Source organism: Merops nubicus, unplaced genomic scaffold (assembly GCF_000691845.1).
Source record: "Merops nubicus isolate BGI_N331 unplaced genomic scaffold, ASM69184v1 scaffold14162, whole genome shotgun sequence".
In the NCBI taxonomy this organism is placed as follows: Eukaryota; Metazoa; Chordata; class Aves; order Coraciiformes; family Meropidae; genus Merops; species Merops nubicus.
The window spans coordinates 228,099-251,700 of record NW_008591714.1 but is presented as its reverse complement, the minus strand read 5'-3'; the positions used below and the strand labels follow the sequence as shown (position 1 = coordinate 251,700).

Below are 23,602 nucleotides of genomic sequence, written 5' to 3'. Positions count from 1 at the left end.
TTTCCCTAAGAGTGTGAAACAGAGAAAAAATCTTTCCCCAAAATCAAAATAAAGTGAAAACAAACCCATATGGGATATTGGGGAATATCAATGGAAGAAAAGTGGTACTTTGATAGCATGGACTGGTAACATGTTGGTATATGTCATATTCATAGAGCTATAACGTTAGATCTCTCTGATGAAAGGAGAACACGGGCAAAATCCAAATCTAAAGTCCAGGAAGTGTAGCATGTAGCATGGTCTTTTACTGGAACACAACTATCAAAATAGAATAATCAATAACTGACTATAGTTTGCATTAAGAGGTTTATAAAGTGTAGGTTTACGCCAAGTGTCTCCAGAGGATGAGAACTTCTGTGGAAAGGGACCTGTCCTTGGAAGGGGTGGAAGTCTGCCTGCATGGACCGTGGACTGGTGCTCCAGCTCCATCCTGGTGTGCTGCACTTGAGCAGGATGTGACAAAAAAAAGGGGTGGTGTGTACTGTGTTCCACCCTGGCCTGTGTACCCTAAGGTTAGGCAGGGTTTACCCTGGGGTTAATTTTCTTTAATTTAGGAGGAGGAATTTTTTTTTTTAATTTTGTTTTTATTCTGGAAGAAATGTGTTAGTTTCTTTAGAGCCTACAGGTTTGTAACATTGATCAGATGTATTAATTATAATGAAGCCCTTATTTAGCCTTCTGTGTGTACCTGGACTACTGAATTCATTTTGCAATTATCTTTTTTCTTGTGAGATTTGTGTTGCCTATATATACTTGTAAGAACTATATCACTTTTTCACTCATAATGGGAAATTAGCATTCACATATAGGTGACATATATAGACTACAAGATTATGTGGCTTTATGCTGTAATAAGTCAGGATGACATGTGCAAAACTTTGTTCCTAAATATACTCTGAATGCAAGAGAATTAAAAATAATAAGTAGCTACCTGCCCTCCCAGGAGGAATCTATATTCACTGCGAGTATTGCATCCAAAACAGCGACTGTATGTATTTTGGGCAACTGTTCGATGAGAGATAAATTGGTAAACTTCTCTGCATGTCCTTCCTTGAGAAGGATGTCATCCCCCTTTTTTTAACATTTTGCTATTATAATGCATTTGTACCTCTTACACCGCACACCCTCAATGGCAGGTCATCACCATTTGCATGCCCTTGTCTACAAAGAACTTAGCAAGTTCTTTTGTGTTAAAATAAAGTTATGTACTTTAACAAGCTCGAGGAAGACTAGACACTGGAATCGGATTGCCTGCTGTTCAACTGAGGAACAAGGATCATAGGTTGCAGAAAAGTGTATTTCCAAATGCTGTTGTCATGATTAACCACCAGCAATGGGTGCTGATGTACTTGTCACTTGACAGTGTCATAGTCCTCATACATTAAATGCATCTAGTATATCAGATTCTGTGTTGGTTATATTTCCTGTGCTCTTCCCAGGAGTGTGCTCTAAATTCTTTTTCTGTCCCTTTGCCATGACAACTAGTATTACTACTGCACTTAAATGATTATGAATTTTAAATCCTTGTAATGGTGTCTCATGGTGTCACTGGTCGTAATGAAGCTGTTACTTGAGCCAAATATGACAGAACTTCATTTTTTGAAACAACACAGTGAGAGTCCCATTTTCACAGGGGTATTCCCAGACCTGGGGATGATAAAGTCACTGAAGCCCTTATGCCATTCGAAGATACAATTCAACTGTAGGTGGTTGTCTTGCATATGTACTAAATTGCTCTTCTGCTATGGCACGTGTATTAGACAAAGCATGCCCACAGGCACTTCTGGACATGGGGCGTGCTGTTTCATTTGATTGGGGCTTGCAGCTTCTTCATTCTGCAGTGTTTAACCCGTTCTGTAACTTGGCTTTCTCTGTTTTAAATGATTTCAATAAAACTTATGACATTGGGAATATATCAAATTTTCCCACTAGATTTTTACTAGACATTGCTCTGGAAAGTGTTGTGGCTAAGGCAGGAAGTGGCTTGATGGCAACAGGTAGTGGTAGCTTCGGGGACAAGGGGAAGTGTTGGTGTTCTAGTTTCTATACTAAGCAGAGAGTAAGATGTGCTGTTCAATGGAATCAGTAATATGATGTGTAATTAACACAAAAAGATAGTTGCAAATAAAAATGTAATAATGTATTTACAATCTACCACTCACTGATTTCCATCTCTTTTTTTTTTTTTTTTTTTTCCTAGTTTGGGAATGTTTAAAAATAGTAGTATGACCAGCGATATTAAGTTTATGATTCCAGTTTGGTTTTTTGAGTGCTGCAAGGACCAGGTTTCTAGTTGGGAGATTTTTGTAAAGGCTTCTATCTGTAAATATTTTAAGATAAATTTGTATGTAGCTTAGTTTATTAGGGCTTCAGTATAAATTAGATGTGTTAAAACAAAGCCTTGCTTACGTGTAGAATTATTTTATTAGAATCGGTGAAATTATATGAATGTTTAATTCAAACTAGAGTTAGTTTCAGTGTTTGTGGGATGGTGTTACCTACTTCTGGCCTTGACCATCATTTTTTCCTCTCCTCCCTTCCCCCCTGAATTATTGACAATAGCTGATGTTGTTAATTTTGATACGCTAAGAAAACTAGAGGGTGCTCTTGAGTTCTTCTGAACCCATAAGATCATTTCTTGTTTGACTCTTCAGTGCTTGTTAGAACTGGACGTAATTGCTGCTGATGAAAATTCTGTCTGCTGGCGAAGTGTACGTGTATGTGCAGGTTGTACTCGGCGTGATTCCGTATTGCAAACTGTCAGCTGTCCAGAGCACACATTAGTGAGGTGAGTTTTGTGTTGCATCTCAGCTCAACTGATTTCAGCACTAGTGAATAATCACTGAAGCATGCAGTGCTGTGCAGTCCTTCAGAACTTAAGTGTTCCGGGTAACTACTGTTTGCATGTGACCAAAATGGGAAAAGGGAGGTGTGTACAAAGGAGTGAATTATAACAAAGGACACTTTCTGCTTCAGTTCTTGCTCAGAAAACATATGTTCAGCCATGCAGGCAACAGTTGGGGTAAAGACACACTGTAGGTTTGGAAACAAAAAGCATGTTCTTTTCTTGCATTCACAATGTTTTCAAACATATTCACTTGTTAGGGACTAGCCTGTCAGCTGGATCTTCTTGCAAGCGTGATTTCTTTTTCCTGACTTCTTTCAAAAGCTTTTTCCCCACAATGTTTTACACTTCATATAATCCACTATGCGTGGTAGGCCTGCCTCGGTCTTTGTGCTATTGATGATTCAGAGGGGCTGGGGCCATGTTCTGGAAGAATGTGGCTAAAGGGTAACCTTTCACTCACCCATGCATCTAAAGATGCAAAGCCCCTCTTATTCCAAATATCTTGAGTGCTTTGGTTGCTCTTTCCTGATGAGATGGGTTACACTTCACCTTTAGAACATTGCCAAACCAATTAGTGCAGCAAAAATATTTTGAAAGTGTTGATCTTTATATTTCTTTTTAATTTTGTAATTAAGTATTGATTTTTTTTTTTTTTTTTTGTCAGAGACTGTCATAACTGCATAGAATCATCCAGTAAAAAAGATAGTTTTGGTTTTTTCTCCACTACAAATTCATTCAGTTTTGGCATGCTAGAGTTACCAGAAATTACCTTGTCATTATTTCTGTTTGGATTCCTTTTTCCTAGATATATGGCTCAAGACCGTAGTATAAATATGCTTACGTAGGCATAAAGGTAGTGGTTATTTCCAAATAAGCTCTGCCTGGTTTAATTTATGACCGTTAAATTCATATAGCTAGAAAATGTACTGCATTAGCTCCACAGGTATAGTTAAATAGCACAATTTTCTAATGTAGACAAGACCTTGAAATTTCTTTGGAAACTTCTAGGTGAGCTACTCAATCTATCAAGCCAGGTATTCATCCTTTGTTGTTAGCAGTGAATACCTCAAAGAGAGGCAGGACTCTTTACATTTTAATGTATGTAACCTTCTATATGGAGCTTAAGCATATGCCTAATTTTAAGCATTCTACTCTATTGGGTTATGTACTTGCTTAGTTTTAATGTGCACCATTGAATATAAAGGTAGGGGAAAATATGTAATCTTTACGGCAATGGTTTTACGTCACCAACTTGAGTCTTAATTTCTCTTACCCTACAAAAATACAAAAGTTGCTTGTCATTCACAAAATTCTCTATTCCTTTGTATTTTAAGTACAGCCATAATATTTGACTCCGAGAAACTGTTGTAGTGTTGCAAGTGCTCTATCAATAACCAGAGTGGTTATGGAGCTCTATATTGTCTTGTGGATTATTCTTGTATTCTGTTGGAGCATTAGTAGGGTTCACTGAATTCAGTAGCCTGGGAAATTGTCACTGGTGAATGTCCAGTGATTAGGATTTCCCACCTAAGGCCCTTCAGACCATGAGGATCGTTTAGACAACTAGAAAATCCACAGACAAGAAAACTCCATGTAAATATTTTCTAACGGAAGGTGCCAGCAAATACATCCTTGCCGACATATGTCAAAACTGCCAGTAGATCTGTGAGGATGGGGATTAACTTTTTAGCACTGTCATCTTAAGAGCCTTGACAGGGAAACATTATTTAAACGTTTTTCTTTGACTGCATATGACTGAAAAGATGTTAACGGTAGATAAAACTAACAGAAAGCAGTTAATGATACTGACATATATTCCAAGTCTGCAGCTTTTTCTTTTCATTGAGCTCTGTCAGACATCCTTGAGAATACTACAGCTTTAAAATAAATTATCCTTCCTTCTCAAATGAAATTTGATGATTTGTCTCCAGTCTGATAAAAGAAAGCACACACTAGTATATTGCTTCTTTTCAGGAATTTTTTGTTTTGTTTTATGGTCTCTTTAAAAGTAAATTATGTTTTAGATGTTGCAGTGACTTCTCTGACTCTCAGGAAGAAAACAGTTAATAATAATTTCTTTCCTTTCAGCTCCCATGAGCCTACCTTCATTGTACCGTTTGCATATAACAGCTAGTAAGAGTAGAATGTACTGAAACTTAAACAAATCTATTAGGATCACGATGGCAAGAAACTGGGAAAATGGCAGGAAAAACGAACAATGATTTTGTAAACCCTCCAAAGGTCAGAAAAAGGCTTTCAGTAAGTATGCAGAGGCTAGAAATCAAATCCCATTTCCTATCATAAGAAACCAGTTGTTTTAGCAGCAGTGGTTAATGTACTGTATGTGAAAGATTTAAGACTAGTTGGAAAGCTTTGCTTCTGTTTTATTAGGCTGCTATTGAAAAGCCAACAGCATAACTTCAGCTAGGTGCTTTGAGATTTCTTAATGGGCTGTCAAGGGCAAGACACCAGGTCTGTGCTATACTAGCTCTTTCCTGTACATTAAAACAACAGGGGCCAAATGATCATATACAGAAGTATGAATTACTTGATGCTTTCTCTGTTCCATATGGTCAGCCATGTCTTTGGCAATTAATCATGTACAGAATCAGTTGAGTGCTCTCTGAAGCATTGAAGTCAACATTTAGTTGTACCTGTGCCAGTGGGGGCAGTGGGGGTTGTGAGCGTAAAATAGCAGGATGAAGAGCTGCTGGCGCCGAAGCCAGAGCAGCTGGCTTCTATAAACAACACTTATTTTTTTTTTTTCCTTTTTCTCTTTACCTTCCTTTTTTTTTTTTTACTTTCTTTGACGAACATGAGCTATTTTTCAATATCATCTGAAACATGAGGGTTGCTGAGTGAAACTGTGATATCTGGTATAGTAGATTAATAAACAAAAGGCAGAGAATTGGTTTTAATGTGCCCAAATTACTGGGTAATAACATAAACCATACTGTCTGCTTCCATTGTATCAGTGAAAATGGATGCATTTGCTCATATTTTAAGTAAAATTTTAAAAGTAAAGAAGAAATGAGTAGTGGTTTGTAAGCAATTACTAGCTTTTTTATCACATAGAATTTATGAGATGTTAAATTAACATGGCTTAATAGATTTCAGGTTATTTTCCCCCCTGCCCCTGAGGCCCAGTGTTTCAGTTTTACAGAATTTTGTCTGCTTACTTTTTGCACTAAAAGCAAAATAAAGTCACAAGAATAACAAAATACAGAATGACGTTTAAAATTTTAACCCATCTTACAGATTTTACACTTTGTTTTTCCTTTCTGTATTAGTTACTGATTATTGAGAGATGACTGCTATTTTAAAATAAAAATGGTTAGTACAGATTCAGAAGTTTATCCTGTTTAAACTGGTGATGAGTAAATTAAATCTTAACTCTGAGTGAAAAAATCTGATTTGTTGACCCAGTAAAGTGGAACCAAGAGACAAACTGTCCCAAGTGCCACTTTAGTTCAGACGGAAGGCTAATTTGTTTGACACAATACTGGCTTCATGTCTCCAGCTATGCAATGCTTCTAAACTTAAGTCTGGCTCCTGGAGAAGTCAGTTGAGCAGAGTAGTGGCCTATTGATGTTGAAACATGGTTTCTTCTGCTGTGTGTCTGAGTACACATTTCCTAAACATTCTCTTTACCATAGAAGGCTGGATTGGCAACTGATACGTCTGTATCTCTCTCTCTCTCTCTTTCTCTCTGCTTATATAGCCTTGGGCTTTTTTTGGGAGGTGGGTTGTGTGTTGATTTTTAAGACCATACCATTTGGGATTTACAAGGAAATACCCTAAATACTTTAATAGATTTATAAGAATTGGGGAGGATTTGCAGAAAATACTAACAGTGCTACTTATTAAAGAGACATGCTGGCCAATGAGAGGAGAAGTTGCTTCCCTCAAGTGATAAGCAATTTGTGTAATCTCGTTGCTTAGGTTGTTCAGGATATGTTTTTGCCAGCTCAGGAAGCAGAAGAAAGAAAGTTTCAACAATTTGTAAACATTACCACCCTCAAGAATCTCTGTGAACACAAGGATGAGATAAGACAGGTTGTAGGGCTGGTTACATTGTTTGTTTATTCTATTGTCCTGTGGTCCCAAGTGTGCTGAAAAACACTGACTCAGTGTTGAGTCCAATTCAGAAATGTGAAGGCTTCACTCAGCATTGGGCAAAGGGTGCCTCTGTGGACAATTATCTGTCATTAAAGGACATTAAAAGAATTGAGACAGATTTTCTTTGATGGGATGTGCAACTATAGTGATGTTCAAAAGAAGGTCATTCTTGCCCTTTAGACCAGGGGTGGTATTGGCTGGGTTTTTATCAGTGTTGATGTGAGGAAATGGCTTTCCCAGCTGATAACATCTTTGACCGAGTTTCTTGAACCCTTGACCTTTATCAGTCAAGGCATATATTGAATCCTCTTGTTAAAAATAAATCCTAGAACAAGTTACGTGGAAAAGAAAACTTTTAAAGGAACGTGTTTTATAATATTATTTTACCCAGAATGTTGCTTTATTTGATACAATTTGGGATTTTTATTGAGATGATATGAATAGCAAGTTATTAAGAAATGCCTCTATTAAAGGTGCACATCGAGCCCTGCTCTCACATTCTGGGTAACCTTGCTGCCCTTAGCAGTCTTAGAAAATGAAAAATCAGTTAAATTATTGTGTATTGACATTGCATGTTGCTTAGTAGTACTGCTTCACCCTCCAGGTAGCTGCAACTGCATTCGCAGGACTCAGTAAAGAAGCGTTTATGATGTCAGTGCCAAACTGAGTCTGACTTGAACTGTGTGCATCACCATATAATGGAAAGGTGTTAGCAGAAGGCTGGAGCAGTGTGATGGTTCTTTCAGTAAAAATTAACCTGTGTTCGATCTCCAGAGTTATGACATTCCTGTAGATGGAGGGGACTTTAGCTAGTGGAACACAGTACCAAGGTTGAAATTTGGCCAGGCCATTGGAATTCATATAAAAGCTTTATGTGGTTGTGAATAGTTGGGGAAGTGGTCATCCATCTCTTCTAACTGGTAATACTCTAATCACATAATCTTTTCATCAGATTTTAACTGAAAACTCTTTAGAAACTATCAGTTCTCAATGTTTTACGCTTTAGGAATGACTTATTTATGGGATCTTGATGTTTGTTGCCTACAAAGAACTGTACTTTCAGTTTTGTGAGGCATAGCATCATTAAACTTGGGACTTTCCTGTTATCTTGGAGAAGTAGACTCTTGCACCATCCCCACTGTTATTTCCCTGTCCCGTTGTGATTAGTAAGTTCATCCAAGGATTCTGAAAGGGAAATCCTGGAGTACTGTGACCTAGCTGTAAGGATACTTCCTGATCATCCAGTAGTACAGAGATAAGCTTTGGTTACAGTGCTGTGTCAAGTCTCGCACATGGTAAATGTAGATGTTAAAGCCTTAATAGGTGTATTTATTCTGAATGACAAGGAGGGTTAATTTACCTCAATTAAAGAATGTACATCTCTTCATCCCATGTATGTTCTCCTGTGCTGAAGTCCTCTGTCAAATCCTGCTTTAAACTGTGCAGCTGCTGGAAGCGAAGCTGTACGATCAGGATTGTTGAAGCTGGCGGATGTTGGAGCTTGTGGAAAACATGTTGTAGGTCAGTGCAAGGGAAACCCATGTCAAGGAATCCTTATCTGAAAATGCTCTCTGGCTTTTTGTTTGCTTTGTAATGTCAAAGCAGGGTCAAGAATGTGATCCGTATAGACAGTTTTGAACATTTTGGTTTTTTACAAGAAAATGTTCTTTTTGATGTGTTAGTCCCATATGATGGGGTAATGCCTTTTGGTAGGTCAACTGATAGAACTGGGAGTTGGGAAGATACTTTTTGTTCTTTGTCATCTGATGTTGGTGTAATAAAATTATTTTCTGTCATTATGAAGCCTGTCATGCTTGTCTCTTGGAACCACTGTGGCAGTAGCAATGTTACTGCTGCTTTAGGTTGCTTAAGAAGTGTATAATCTGCATATTATTGTTTATTGGAGGAAAGACAGACAAATAAACCTGTTGGAGCAAGGATAGGTATTCCTGTTTTCACAGACTAAAGATACTAACAACCATTTACCTCACAGAATCCCAGAGGTGTTTTCATGGCTATATATTTGGGCAGGGCAGAATGTAATGTGTATGTGATGTTGAGGAGGAGGCAACATGCCGTGTCTTTGTCATGTTATTCCTATAAAAGAGACTATGCTGGGAGTAGGAATTGCAGCTCTTGGAGTTCTGTTTTCAACCTCAATTCCATAGCTGCTTGGGTTAGAAACATATTTTTTGCCTCTTAAGTGAAAAAAAAACCCACAGGTTTGTGCAAGCATTCTGTCCATTCAGTCATCCTTCCCAAAAGTGTTTAGATACTTTGGTATGTTTACAGAACATATGACTGAAGGTTAAAATAGCAAAAATAATTGAGTATCAATGGGTGGTTAAGACAAGAAAGACAAATGTAATATCTTCACTGAGGAAAACACTGCAGCATCAACTCTAGATCTCAGTTGTGGTTGGACTGCTGCACATCAAGTCAGCACGTGTGCTAGTTGACACGTGTGTCAGTAGCATGAGCATCACCAGGTGCCTTTTCTTTCACAAGCTGGTGGACATGGGGAGGTGTAGGGGAAAGAAGAGGAGAATATGGTGGGCAAGCTAGTAATTGAAGGCAAAGATGGAGTTGAGGGAGTTGGATTTAGCCTGCTGGATGGATGAAGGACAATAAGATCTGCAGTTTCATTACATCAGCATTAACTGTTGGCACATACACAAATGATTTAAATCCATTGTGTGTCGGTATATATATATTAGCAATTTTTAACTTATTCCATAAATGAAAAAAGGGAGTTTTACTACTTGTTTACTTGAAATACTTCATGATAAAGAGAACACAGGAACATAATCAGAATTTCATTTCAGGAGATGCCATACAAAAAGGTATTTTCTTCTTGATCTTCACCAATGATCAAAGGGGAGGGAGAAATCCCCTAAATGAATGCTGTATTGAGGGAAACATTTCTGATATGATTTGATACATGGAAATATTTAGAAATGAAAATAATTATGTCTCAAGAAAATGAGAGCTAGAATGCACAATGTCTTGTTGTGTTACTTAAGGCAATGAGATTTTAAGGTTTACCTTATGTGCCATGTATATCGATTAAATACCAAATATATGGCAGCCATTTCTAACCATCATTTACTGTATTGATTTGTCAGCAGTGGAACTGTAATAAAAAAAGCTATTGATTTACTGTCCTTATTTGCTTATGGGCTTTTTATTAATTTTACACATTGTTTGCTATTTCTAGATTATAATTTTTATGTGTTTTTTTTCCCTTTAAGACAAGGCTAGTCCTCTCTGAAGTTCGAAAAGAGGAACAAATTGAGGAACAAAGGAAGGAAACTATCAGCTGCATCATGCAAATTCTTATTGAGCGACAAAAGCTACGGAAAGAATGGACAGAAAGGTGAGACATTTTTGAAAAATAGTAACGTAATAAAATTAGAACAAGTATATCAAATGCACTCCTATAAATCCTGGGGGGGAGGGGGCATATATTGTATATAATTTTGTATGTAAATAATATATTGCATAATTTCCGAAATTTCCTGAAAATTCTGAGATTAACTTTAAAAATTTAATTGTGGATATTGGATCTGCCACTTCAGTGGCTTTGCTGTTACAAGTAATGACAGTGAGTGGGCTTGAAACGTTTTTAGAAGCTTAAGATAAAAATGAAACATTATTACATAGTAATTATACAAATTAGAGGCTGTGTTTTATCCTGTTGCATTCTTTTGAGTATGAAAGGTTTGTTGTATGCTGATCAGTTAAGATCTCAGTGCAAAAGAGCTTAATAAGGTGAGTACAATACTGTATTATTGTGTGGGTTTTGTTTCTTCCTTTCCGAGTAATTTAAGGGATTTTTGTGGTGTTTGTCTTGTATCGCTGTGCTTACTAAGTAGCTCAAAGAGTTCAGCTACATTGGAAACAGAAGAACTCACTTAAGGCTTTTCTGTGGGACACATGCATCTCTGTTTTGCACCAGCTTACAAGAGATAAGAAAAGGCTAAACAGTTACAATGAGTGGAACATCTTTTGAGTGTTCATTTAGTTTAACAACGGTTTCCTAATATAGGAAGTCATCAGGAGTCATGGCAGTCAGGAGTTCTTTAAAAGTAACGTGGGCTACAGTGTTTCTGGCCTCTGCTGACTGCTGGCAGTGTAACCAGCGGCTGGGGCCAGTGCTGCGGTTGGAGATGTAGGTCAGTCTGACACAGAAATGCTGAAGTCCTTGGGTGGGGGTGGGAAAAGGCACAAGCAGACGAAGTGCAGGCCTTCTTAAAACTGAACACCTGAAAGAAAATTTCAAGAGCATTGTGCCTTGAAAGTTATGAAAGAAAGTGTCCTCTGAGTATTAAATATCCATAATCCTTTTTCTTTCCATTTGATGTTTCCCACTCTGGTGACCCAGCCGAGAGTCTCATCCGTATGATCTGCATAACCAGACTGTTACTGTACACCTCACTTGACTTCTTCAAAGCTTCAGCTAGATGTCTGGAATGAAGCGCCGACTGTGGTAGCCATCAAGCATACGGTGGTGAAAGTTATAAAACGTCCGCCGTGGTACTAGCAGGGCTGCCCATGTTTTAGAGATCATTCTATTGTGTACTTTGGAATTACATGAGAAAAATGTGCTTGGACAGGAAATAATTAGCACTTGTCAAAGGGCAGGCAATAGGTTACAGTATTTTACTTTCAACAGGCTATCAGGGGATCAGCTAGATTAGATAATAGAATTTTTTTTCCTGTGGATGTTAAATACAGATGACTCTAATTACCTTACATTGTGCATTAGAGAGCACATTATGAACAGTACAACTTCAAGAAATTTAGGTCAATGAAGGGACGGCAGCTGGCAAAAACTTTACTTTGCACTTGGTCTTTTTAGACTTACCTAGGTATTCTGTTCTTTTGTGGGTTTTATTTGTGTCATTGACAACTTTAACAGTTCTCAGCACATATTTTTTTAATACTAACTAATTCGACCTTTAGAAATTTAGCCTTTCTTAGAGAAAGGCCTGTGAACTGTTTTGATGCATGTCTACTTTGTTAAAGCATCTCCTTGCATTACTTGCTTTTAGTTGTACCAGCATTTCTGCATATTAATGAATTTAAATTACTCTCTTATTTCAGTTTATCTTAGTTTTCATTTCAGCTCCATAGACCAAAACAGATGGTAGTGCACTTAGTGTTATGGCTCACTGTTTCATATACTTTTGACTCAAAGATGTCATCTGTATCTTAAGTATCTGAGCAGGTCTTCCAGGGATTCAAGTTGTTCTCTGTTGAGTGGTAGTGATCCAAGATACTTTGGGTAGGACTCAGTGAATGTTCTCTAAGTGTTAACAGAAATGGTCCAGAGTTTCTAAAGCCCCAGATTTGTTTATACTGCACGATAGTGCCTGATGGACAGGTTGTTATAGCTGTTAAAGAGCTGCTCTAGCCCTTTGAACTGACCCCTTCTTGACCTCTGCTTATGGAAGGTCACCGTTCAGCTTATAAAGTAAGAGGAACCTTAGATTCTACTGTAACAAATAGAAGGTAAAGAGAACAGCTGTGAATTTTGGACTAACCATACAAACCTGTGTAGAGTTTTTAGGGTCACTGTATGATAATGAAAATTGTTACCAAATTATATGGAAATTTAACAGCAACAGTGGGAAAGAGAGGGTGGAGTCTAATGCATTTGGTTTGATAAATGAAGTGTGAAGGTACCCATCTGGCTCTAGACAGCCCTCTTTTTCTCTACGAAAGGGAAACATTTAAAAATAACCATGGTACATCTAGAATCAATGACCCATACAGAGAGCTGGAATAGATCAAGATTTAATGGTGGCTGTGGAAGAAATTATCATTTGAAAAGTGAGACAAAGGATGAAAAAGTACAGTTCAATATCTGCACCTGATTCATTTTCAGAAAAGTATTTTTACCTTGTTGGTGATGCTATTGACATTTTTTATTTTACTTTTTAATTGGAACCAAAAAAAGTTGTTATATCATAAAGAAAAAGTTGGAGGGGGTAGGAGATTTTAATTTCAAGAGAGAATGTTGCTCTTTTCCTGATCAGTAAATACCCCAAGAAAAGTGGACTATAGTTCAATAAAAAAACCCCGCTCATTTCTCCTAATAGAACTTTTATCATGCTATAACAATATTGTCTTTAATGCTTAGATGACATACCACATTTAATTGCTAGTAGTTTTTTACTGTACTTTTCATATACATACATTTACTACCCAACTAATCAGTCAACAATAAGTCAACAGTAGATTAATTTAAAGGATTTAAAAGATAATTTAAACTTCAATGAAGTTATTAACTGCTAAGAAAAAAACATGGTTAGTTAAACCATTACTAAAATAAGTCTGTTTTATACAATACTTTTGTTAGTCCAAAATTATTTTATTATGATGCAGACTCTGGTGTCCATTTTGCTATTTCCCTGAGTGGAATTGCACTTTTTCTTTTAGGGAAATTCAGCCAGCTAATGAAAGATGTGAAGTTTTGGAGAAAGACATAATGAAGTGGAAAGTTTGACAGGAAAAAATAAAATTATTTATGATGACTGTATTTTCATAGTTGTGCTACTTAGCCAATTTCTGAAATCTTAGATTCTCTCTAAGTAGTCATGTGATGACAGATGGGCATAGTGAAATCAGAATAAACATTCAATAAATAATTTGGACCAAAGTAAACACAAATTTTTTCTGGTTCATGAGATAAACAGCAGAAAAGTATTAATTGATTATATCTTATAGGTGTCAATAGCTTAAAAACTTGCCTCACTGAAATAAGGAAAAAAAAAAATCTATTTTATGAGGTCATTCTACAGCCCATAATGTTTTGTAGATCAAATCATTGTGCATTTTTAGAATTGTTATATTCTTTCATTTTTGCACATTTCAAGAAAGCATCTCTTACTCATGGCAAATTGTGTAAGCTTCAGGTCAAGCCTGAGCTATATTTCTTTAGCCCTTTTTTGCCATTGTCAAACCCCTTCTTAGATCTCACAATTTTGACATAACAATGTAAAGTTATGTATTTTTTTTTTTTTTTAGTTATAGTGAACACTTAGCATACTGTAGAGATAGTTGTACATCTCAGCAGTGAAATCTGGATTATTATGTGGAAATTTATATAGGAATTTAAATTATAAGTACAAAGTGTGACAGCTGAGTCCCAATCATTTTTTGGTTCTATACTAAGGATGATGAAGAATTTGAGAGTGGAATCCTAAAATAGAGTATGCATGTTAAACGAGATAAAACCAAAAACATTTTTATATTATTTTGTTCTCTGTTTTGAAGAAAAAAATTGCTTTTGTTTTCCTTATGTCTTACCTATTTGTACCTTGGAATTTTAGATCGTATCTACTTCAGTTACCTTCATAGATTTTACTGGTTCTAGCTCCAGTAGGTGAAAGTGATGTTAATGTAAAGAAGGAACATATTTTCTTCTGTAACAGGAGTCCTTGGGTTCAGAAGTGAGCATGGACTTTGGGAAAAGGTAGCCTTTTTTTTCCTTCTGTCGCAGACTTTGTATATTTTTCGGGATCTCACAAAGCGCTAGTTTTTAAATTGAATGTGGTAATACTGCTTGAAAGACTGGTTGACAAAACCCAATATTTTTTACATTCACACAGTCCTACCCAAATGATAAATACATAAAATATTGTGAACTCTTCAGAAACTACTGCAATGGGAGCTATGCTAGTTCCAAGGATTTAACAGACAAATTGTAGAGGTGTCAAAGTCTGACAGAGTGGGGGCAACTATTTGAGCTGTTTAAAACTTTTGTGGTGGTTTTGTGTAATGTTAGAAGGACAGGGTTTTGTTTTCATGTTGAGGAATCCAGTGTCCATGCTTCTGAAATTGTTAAGGATCTCGGTACACACAACTGTGAGATCTCCAGTGGTTTTCTGTAACAGTTGTCCTCTCTGTGTGTTAGCTGGAATGGGTACTCAGTAAGTTAACAAGTATAGACAACAGTTTTGATTCAGCATTTTGGAAGTCACAAGTTAAAAAAAAGAAAATTATGTTTGCATTATTTTATATTCTGTTTTTTGTCTCTGTGTGTGTACTTTCTAAATGAAGAAAATGAAACCTTTCAGCACCCAGTACATAACCTAAAAGAGTTTTTTGGAAAGTAAATGTACATTGTGACTTAGAGACAATGCTGGATACTGTATATTAATCAGGAAGATGCTTTCAGGCAGACTGAAAACCAACTGTGCAGCTCTCAAGTGAATGGAGAAAACACTGTGACTTCAATGAAGTTGTCAGGTCTCCTGCTGTAGTTATGCTTAGACATCAGCTGCCTTCACTGACCTTTGACTTTTCTCCAGTTGCTTCTTACCAGACTTCTTTTGCTTCTTTTGACTCTTCCTGTTTTCTGTCTTTCACCTGTGTTTCTTGTATTGAGGAGTCTTTGAAGCAGCCAAGCTTGGGATCAATAGGTACAAGTACTCTGCAGAACAATGGAAATACTGCTTGATTAAATGCTGCTGTTTAACCACCACTGTTATTTCCTTTGAAACTGTCGTGACCCTTTACCCTTGAAAAGACTTTGTGTACAAGCTGTGGCTACTTTCAGAAAATGCTGCTTCTTACCTTGTGATGTCACTATATGCACAGCAAATATGGTGCAGAAAATGTTACTTGCTGTAGGGACCTACACCATATGGTTTTATAAGGCAGTCTTAGTAAAAGTTGCAGAACTTCAGCTCTGTGTGTCAGACTCTTTCATCGAGGAGCTTTGTAGAGATTCTTTATTCTGAGGGCTTACTTTATCATTTTAGTTTAGTTTTAATGATCCACTTCTGAAAACCACAGAGAGACAATCCCATACCTGAATAACTACTGAATCAATATTCTTTGACATTTCCCTTTTTTGATTTCACGCTTCTTCTGTTAGATGGATTTTTCAAAAGATGATTTGGTGATACTTCCAAAACTGACAGAAATTTAGTCCTTATTTATAATGCAATTAAAGTTTCCAAAACAAATAGTGATAAAGAATTTTCCCACTCTATCGGACTGCATTGGATGATAATCTTTTTTTTTTTTTTTTTACTTTATTTCACCAGAACAGGCTTTTAAAGTCAGCATGGGTGACATTTCCCTGTTTATGTAAGCTTTCATGACTGCAGTGCAAGAAAGGTAGTTAGTGTTGTTTCCAGTGGTTTGACAATGATTTGCTCACTACCACTGGGAGATCTGAATGCTGGAAATGAAGATTATTGCATCTCCAGGCTGCAGGATACTGGAGACTGAGTAGATCACAGAGGTGACAAATTTATCATCTTTGGAGACAAAGTGTTAGCCACATCATCAGACAGTTAAACCACAAAGTAGCATTAGCATCAGCTGTCATCATTCCTCTAAGATAGGATGGTGTCTTCCAGAGGCAGAGGAAAAGGAGAAAAGCCAGGAGAGTTCAGTGTGTCATATAGCGCTCTGTGGCTGCTCATATTAGCTGAAGGACTGGCATTATAAACTAGGGATAAAGAGTGAATGGTCCAGAGAATGAAAAATTCTTATAGAGTTATTTTGCTGTATCCACTGAGGTTTCGTTCTGCTGTAATATCAGTCTGTACTTTACTTTGCCTTTAGCAAAATGTGCTAATGTCATGGTAGGTACCATCTCCATAAAACTACTTAGTGCAAACTAAAACTTTGTCTAAAACTAGCCATTTAAAATTAAAGGAGTTAGAATTACAGTATAAAAGGACTTAGGAGATAGAATTATCTCTTTTGGAAGATAATATAAGCCTTATCCAAACAGTACAACATTTTTAGAGTTGTTAGTACCATTGTCACAGCTTTATCTGTCATAAAGCTAGATTATATCAATTTAATATGGAGGATCCGAGTTAAATAATCCATACATGTTACAAATACAGAAAACCCAGAGGGTTTACCTAGCCAATGGTGTGCTTATGTCATAGCATGAGGTGTGAGTGAGCAGGTGCTTGCCTAAGTTCATGACTTAAGTCTTGAATGCTGCCAGCTTTATGTTAGTATATTTTTTCCACAGGTATAGAACTTGATTGGTCCGGGGATTTGGAATGAAATACAAAGACTTTTGTCTTCAGGTCAGCGGTTCAAATATGGTTCAGGTAGATAGTGCCAAAGATTATTCCCATTAAGTATCTGTGTGTGGTGGCCTATGTAAAATGCATTGGTTCTCCAGCCCTAGTAGGCAGGTGTATATATCACATGAAGCAACTGTTAAAGCTGACACTAATTGGTATTCTTGCTGGCATTTTTGGAGCAGCCAAAAATTGAATAGATGTAGAAACTGAGCAAGATGCTGTCAATGATCTAAGCAGTCTAAACCACAGTTGTGAGGTACTGATAAGCCAATGAGGATCATGGCTGACTGTGGGCAAAAAGAGGATGTCAGTCTGCCACATCACTGAACATTTTACTTGCACTAAAAGTTAGGGTAAGGTACACACATAATCATGTGCTGGTGAGAGCCATGGTAAATGACTGGACAATGTCAACAGCACTGAACAAGAGGGAAGTTCAATCCACTGGGAGGGCAGAGAATGGCTTGGAGATATTTCAACTCATCCGAGAAACTAAGATGAACTGTAGCATAGAATGTTTTACTTGCTTATTTGCATTACTAGTGAGATCATCTGGGCATTTTAACAGTTTAATTTGGCTATATTATTTGTTTTGTCTGAATTCTCAATTCTTAATGTATTATTGCTAGGGAATTATTAGATTATAAACTATGTTGATGTTTAAAATAGCGAAAAAAGGCAGTTGGCATTTCTTACACTTAAGATGTTCTGTAAAACCAGAAAACTTGGGAACCCTTTACACAGCATGCATTGTTTCCATATTCTTTGTCTTACTTTGGGAAATGACAGCAGCCCCAAATGGGAACAGTGCTTAAAGCATACATAAAAGCAGCAGAAGAAAATCCTGCTGCAACTTGATTAGCTTAGCCAACCAAGAATACTCTTAAAGGCATGTGACACCTCAACTTACTGTTAACTCACAATACTCATATTTCCATGTTGCTGCATTCTAGAGATTGTTGAGCCTGGGTTGGTGGTGGAGCAGATAGACTCACTGAGAAGGGTGTTACAGTGACATCACTGATGTCATTAGAAATTCAAACAAATAATTGAAATAAAACGGTGCCCTGAGATGTATAAAAAAGATTAACTGAGAGGCTGGCTCTTAAAATGCTGGGTTTGTGGGAGAAGCCAGGAATGGGCAGTTGAGTATTATATTCAAAGTAGTAATACTAGGAGAAAAGAGTATTGTGATGAAAAAGGAGAGTTCTGAGGTTTTTAATAGCTACTAATGAGAGAGTGATCCACTCTTTCTACAAGGGTAAGTTGAATGGATCCATCAGTTGTGGCTGTGGATGTGCTGGAGCTAAATTTAGCCCCAAATTACCCTGGAGGGCATTTTTTGTACAAGTTTAGGCAATAGGCTTAAAAATTTTGCTGATTGTTTTTAGTCAAGGTGACATTTTCTCATTTTTATTTTCTCATGTCAACATGTGGTCTTTCCAAGTTCTGAGAAACACTCTTATCAGAACTATTTTTGACTACCTAGTAAAGTTGGATTTGAACAAGTGCTCAGGAAATGTAATCAATGTACCCACTCCATTACAGATGACTTTCTGGCTGTACAGCATGTTTATTGTAAAGCATAGTTCACTGCATATAAGGTCAAATTATTTTATATTGGGTCATCATAAAAGCATTTTAGATATTTGCCCTTCTTTTTATATTTGGAGATATGGATGATCCCAAAATCTAGATGTATGTGTTAGGGATTGAGGGGCAAGTTGCAGGAGGGGAAAGGAGGAGAGGAAAATTCTTTGGGAGGTGAGAGGGCGCAATGTTGGTGAAGGTTTTTAACTGTTTTGCTTGCCTGTAGGTGACACTGTTGCATCATTTATCTGTATATTTTCACATATCTTGTCCAGGGACAAAAAAAGACGTTTCATTAAAATAATTGAGAGAGTTTCAAATAAATACTTTACACTAATGATTCAATAAGCCTTGGCTAGAATAGTAGAGTCTTAGATACAGGTAGGTGAATTCCATATTCCCCTTCCCAAAGATGGCAGCAGTTTATAATATTATTTCTGATTAACCAGCATTGCATCTTCAGTTCAGTATTCTCTTGACAGGCAAGATGCTAAAAGGATTGCTGTGCATGTTTCTAGAGACTAATGTAATAAACCAAGATGATAATATGCTGATGAAAAAAAAAAAATCTTAATTTACTGGTAAGTTATGGCAATATAAAGTTAAAATGTTTTTCATTGCTCAAGCCATTTAAATTAATAATGTGTGCCATTAAGTGAAATCTCATAGTGGATTTTTTCTTCTTTGCCATTAAGTATGCTGGCTACAGAGAAAATGAAATATTCTATGAGGCTTGAGCAATCATCTATCTCCAAGCTAGAGTGTGCCTGCTGCCAGATGTTCAGGTGCTGGTGCTGCTGCTTTGACATGTATATCTCTTCCAGGCAAAAAAACAATATATACATCAGTCCAGGTGCAAGGTGGCCTCGCCAGCAAACCTGCTGCCTCCTAGCTGTGACACTCATCCACTCCCCGTCAGAATGTGTACGTTAGAATGGGATTGTAATTAACCCCTGGAAAGCATAGGTTTCACTCAAGTGATGTGCACAGTAATGATATTGTTAGCTTCCTTAATTTCCAGTTTCACCATCAATTATGCCATGTGTTTCATCCAGTTGGTGCTACCCTCCCAGTGTTAATTATAACCTACAAGACTGTTACAGTTAATTTTATGGCAAGCATATTGTCTCTTCAAGGCTCCACAGCAGCTCATAAATTATCTTGAAGGTAAAATGTAACTTGGGGAACTAGTTATGAAAATTCCATCCATCTCGCTTAGGAGGTGCAGCTGCTACTGTCAGCTGCCTCGCTGCTGCATTGTGAAGGAATTATGGTGGGTCAGGTTTAAGAGGCTAGGCCCAGGCTGTCACTGAGGAGAAAGGCTGTCCTGGCCCTGTCAGACAAGTACCTTCTGCCAATCCCTTGTGGTTTCACTTTGCAGGCAGTAAAAGGCAGGCAGTGCAGGTGGAGAGTCCCCAAGCTGTCTCTATTCATTACTTTACAGAAACTTGTTTTAGGTAGGCAGGTACGGAGACCTTCTCACTGTTGTCATAATGTTAGGCATCATCTGCAAAGTGCAAGATAGATAACTCTATAAATAACTCGCTGTTCTGTTGGGCTGGGGTAGTGGAGAAAAGATGATTAGCACCGTAGATGCGCATGAAATAGCTCACTGGTTTGTAAAATGACTGCTGGTTTAATTGTAGCAATAGCTTGGTTTGGAAGAGCACATCTGTTCGCTTTGATTTCACATACACAAGACGAGGAGGTGCAATTTCACTGCTAAGTAATTTGTCTTGGAGTTTCTCATTAAATAAATTAGCATGGGTTTAGATGGGAATTATTTATGACATCTGTGTGTGTGTGTCCTGTGGTTTTTTTGCTGAAGGAATTGCAAATACTCGTCTCCATTAAATAAGAGGGGGACAAAAATAAACATAAACCAGCCCACTAGTTGGATCAATGAGCTCAGCAGTCATTGTCATTTATATTTTTTGTAGTACACTTGTATTATCACTCTAATGCCGTATTCTGGGCTTTATAGTAATAACACAAGAATACTATAAAAATATAATGCTTTATTCTGCTGTGTCTTCCTTTAATATTTTGTATTTCAATAGTCTGAAACGCTGTCAAGCTTTGGGTGTTCCTTTAACAAAAAAAGGACCCTAAGTACAAATCAGATTTCCTGAGAGGCTTTTTTTTCCTTCCACTGTTTTATCTTTTGAAAGGACTTCTGTGTTTACAGTTTTGCTTCCTAACCTCATTTACAGCTGGGAGGGCATATGAGAAGGAGCACTGAAAGCTGATACTTAATGCATTTCCATAGGCGACCGCTGTGCAGATGTGAATGTACAGACCCATTGTGAATGAGTAAATGTTGTGAATTCAACTGAGGAGAGAATGAACAAACACAATAATGGAAACCAGCAAGGATAATGCATCTAATTATATATTGTTCACTTGTTTTGACAGTCTTCATTCCATATTAATTATTTTTTGATCATTCATTATACAGGGAAAAAATATTTTGCAAAATAGTGCTGACTTTGTAAATTGAACCTCCTGCATGTTTACAAAGTAAGGGGAGAAGGCTGATGCAAGGGTGCAAATTAGGATGCTTCTAATGTATGTTCATTACTGCTTCTCCTTTGGAATTTACAGTAAATGTGCCTTGTGATATCTTTTGGGGGTCCATTCATTTCCCAGAGTCAACAATACACATTTCAGTGTATTCAGAGAAGAAACTCCTAAGTTTCGACTGACCGGAATCCTGTATTTCTACTTGTTCAGTTTATTCAGAGGAAAGCTGTCCAGTAGACACGGCCTTGGGCAAAGTGAGGTGTAAACCCAGGATCACCTCAAGTGCAGACCCAGAGGCATTGCTTCTCCCCAGTAGCGTTCCTTTTTACCTTCATCCTTTCCTTGTCCCTCACACAAGAGATAGGGGAAAATGCTAACTGTTGCTAGCTTATACCATTTAATGTGGGGTTCCTTTCCCTGGTCAGCTATGTCATTATCTCCTACACTGCAGGATGTCAGTTACTATACAAGGATTATCCATCAGTATTGCCAAAGCAGTTCTTCTGTTGTGGGGTACTTCCTAGTTAGGATTCTTTGTAACGGGGAAGCATCTGCAGTTGCTGTAGTATAATTCTCACTAAATTCTTGGTGAATTTCTCCAGGTAGATGAGATGGGGGACGGGGAAGTAGCCTGAGAATTTTGATGTCACATAGTGATTTTTAAAGGGATAAGGTGACTGCTGAGTATCTAAAAATATAACATGTGTTTTGCTTAAACACATGTGAAAGTGTCTGGATTATCATTGTAATCATCATCTCTTCTCAGACTGATTTTACACATTTGCAATATTGCTGAATTCAAGAGAGTTACTTCTAATTTAAGTTAGTGTAACTGAGAAGAGAGTAAGGGGGCAGGTCTTGGTTAGATATCCTTTACATTTTCTTGTGATGGAATCCCAGACTTCTATTGTGACACTGCTGCAGGAAGACACATCTGATTGGAAAAGTCATTATGCTTTGTAATTTGGCACGTAAAGTGGTCATTACTAAAGTAATTCTCTTTTAAATATAAGAATTTCTTTTTGTGCATTGAATAAATAAACCTTTTTTTCAGAATAAAGTGCCTTTGTTCCTTGGCTCTCTGCCAACTTCAGTAGGAAAAACTGTATTTGGAAAATAATTGAACTATGTGTTGTTGCAAACTTGTTTTTTAGGAAGATGGATTAAAGTAACTATAAGATAATGGGAGAGGACAGTTAACGACTTGGATCCAGACCACTCAGTCCTATTATATCATCTTCCCAGGAAGAACAGGAATTTTCATACTAGCCTCAGTATTAGATAGTCATTAGATTTAAGGGAAAAACACAAACAAACAAACAGAAAAAACTACCACGTTTAGAAAAAGAGCATTTTTATAGCTTAAGAGTCTTATGACAAACAGAATTTATACTTTTTTTCTTGTAAAAGAAATAATTTAAAAGAACACAAACACAAATTAAATATGTTTGCCAATTAAGTACACTATCAGCCAAATTAATTTCTAAGGAAAAAAATAACTTTGTAGCTCTAATACATGTAAAGCTCAAAAGGATTTAGATCAGTGATTGTTTGTGCAGGTCATGGTTGAAGCTTGGGTGCTGCAAAACATATCAAGAAAACAAATCCTAATTTTTAATACTGTTGTAATAGGAAGCATGATTTGTTGAGTTTTCTGCTTGTTAATGGTTAGTTGTAAGTTGCAGTAACATGGGAAGACTCCTGTGTGTGTTGAATATTGTGAAATCCACAGAGCCCTGCAGGCTGTTGACCATTTGCTCATTCAGTTCACTCATGAAAACAAATTATCGATACTTCTTGTCGCTTCTATTGTACTCTTCTGTAGTATGCTTTGGTGTGAAATAATTTATTTCTTTTAGTTCACAATATTCCCATACCTTGCTCTTGTTACTCTGTGATGGAAAATCACCATTCTCACTGCCAGTTTAGGGCCTTCTGATCTACTTGTGCTCTCTGTGTAAGATACCTAGTTTATAATTTGCCTTAGGTAAAGAGTTTAAAACTTTTGGAGTAGAATTGCTAGACTGTCAAAAATACTATGCAAATTTAATTGTGTAATTGAGATGTGCAATTAAGCATGTTGATATGTATTTGGTTCCTGGTTCAACAGACACAGCAAACAAGATAATTTCAACCATGTGTATAGTCTCTTTGGAGGAATATGGCTTCCACCAAAATAAGTAGAATCACTTACCTGTTTCAATTTCCAGGCATTCTAAGTAAGCTGCTTTAAGTGTAGGTCTGAGTTGTAGCATGAATTTAGGTCCTCTTGCCATTAGTCCTTCAGTTTAACTGTGCACAGAGAAGTACTTTGTTGAAAAGATATTTAGTTTGATGGATTTGGACTATGTTTAGCAAGTTTTCTCTCTCCACAATGTCTTTCTGTAAAAGGAAATCTTCTTGGTCTCTCTTCAGAGTTTGTTTAAAATAAACCAACCAAAACAAACAAAAAAAC

General features: G+C 37.0%; 1 protein-coding gene across 1 annotated transcript in view; it reads left to right on the top strand.

Annotated features, from left to right (window-relative positions):
• Positions 1 to 23,602, top strand: part of FTO (fat mass and obesity associated) — a 192,126-nt gene that overhangs the window by 51,884 nt on the left and 116,640 nt on the right. The window contains exon 7 of the mRNA XM_008950364.1: positions 10,219 to 10,343. Coding sequence (XP_008948612.1) covers positions 10,219 to 10,343 — 125 coding nt within the window. The remainder of the gene's footprint in view (positions 1 to 10,218; positions 10,344 to 23,602) is intronic.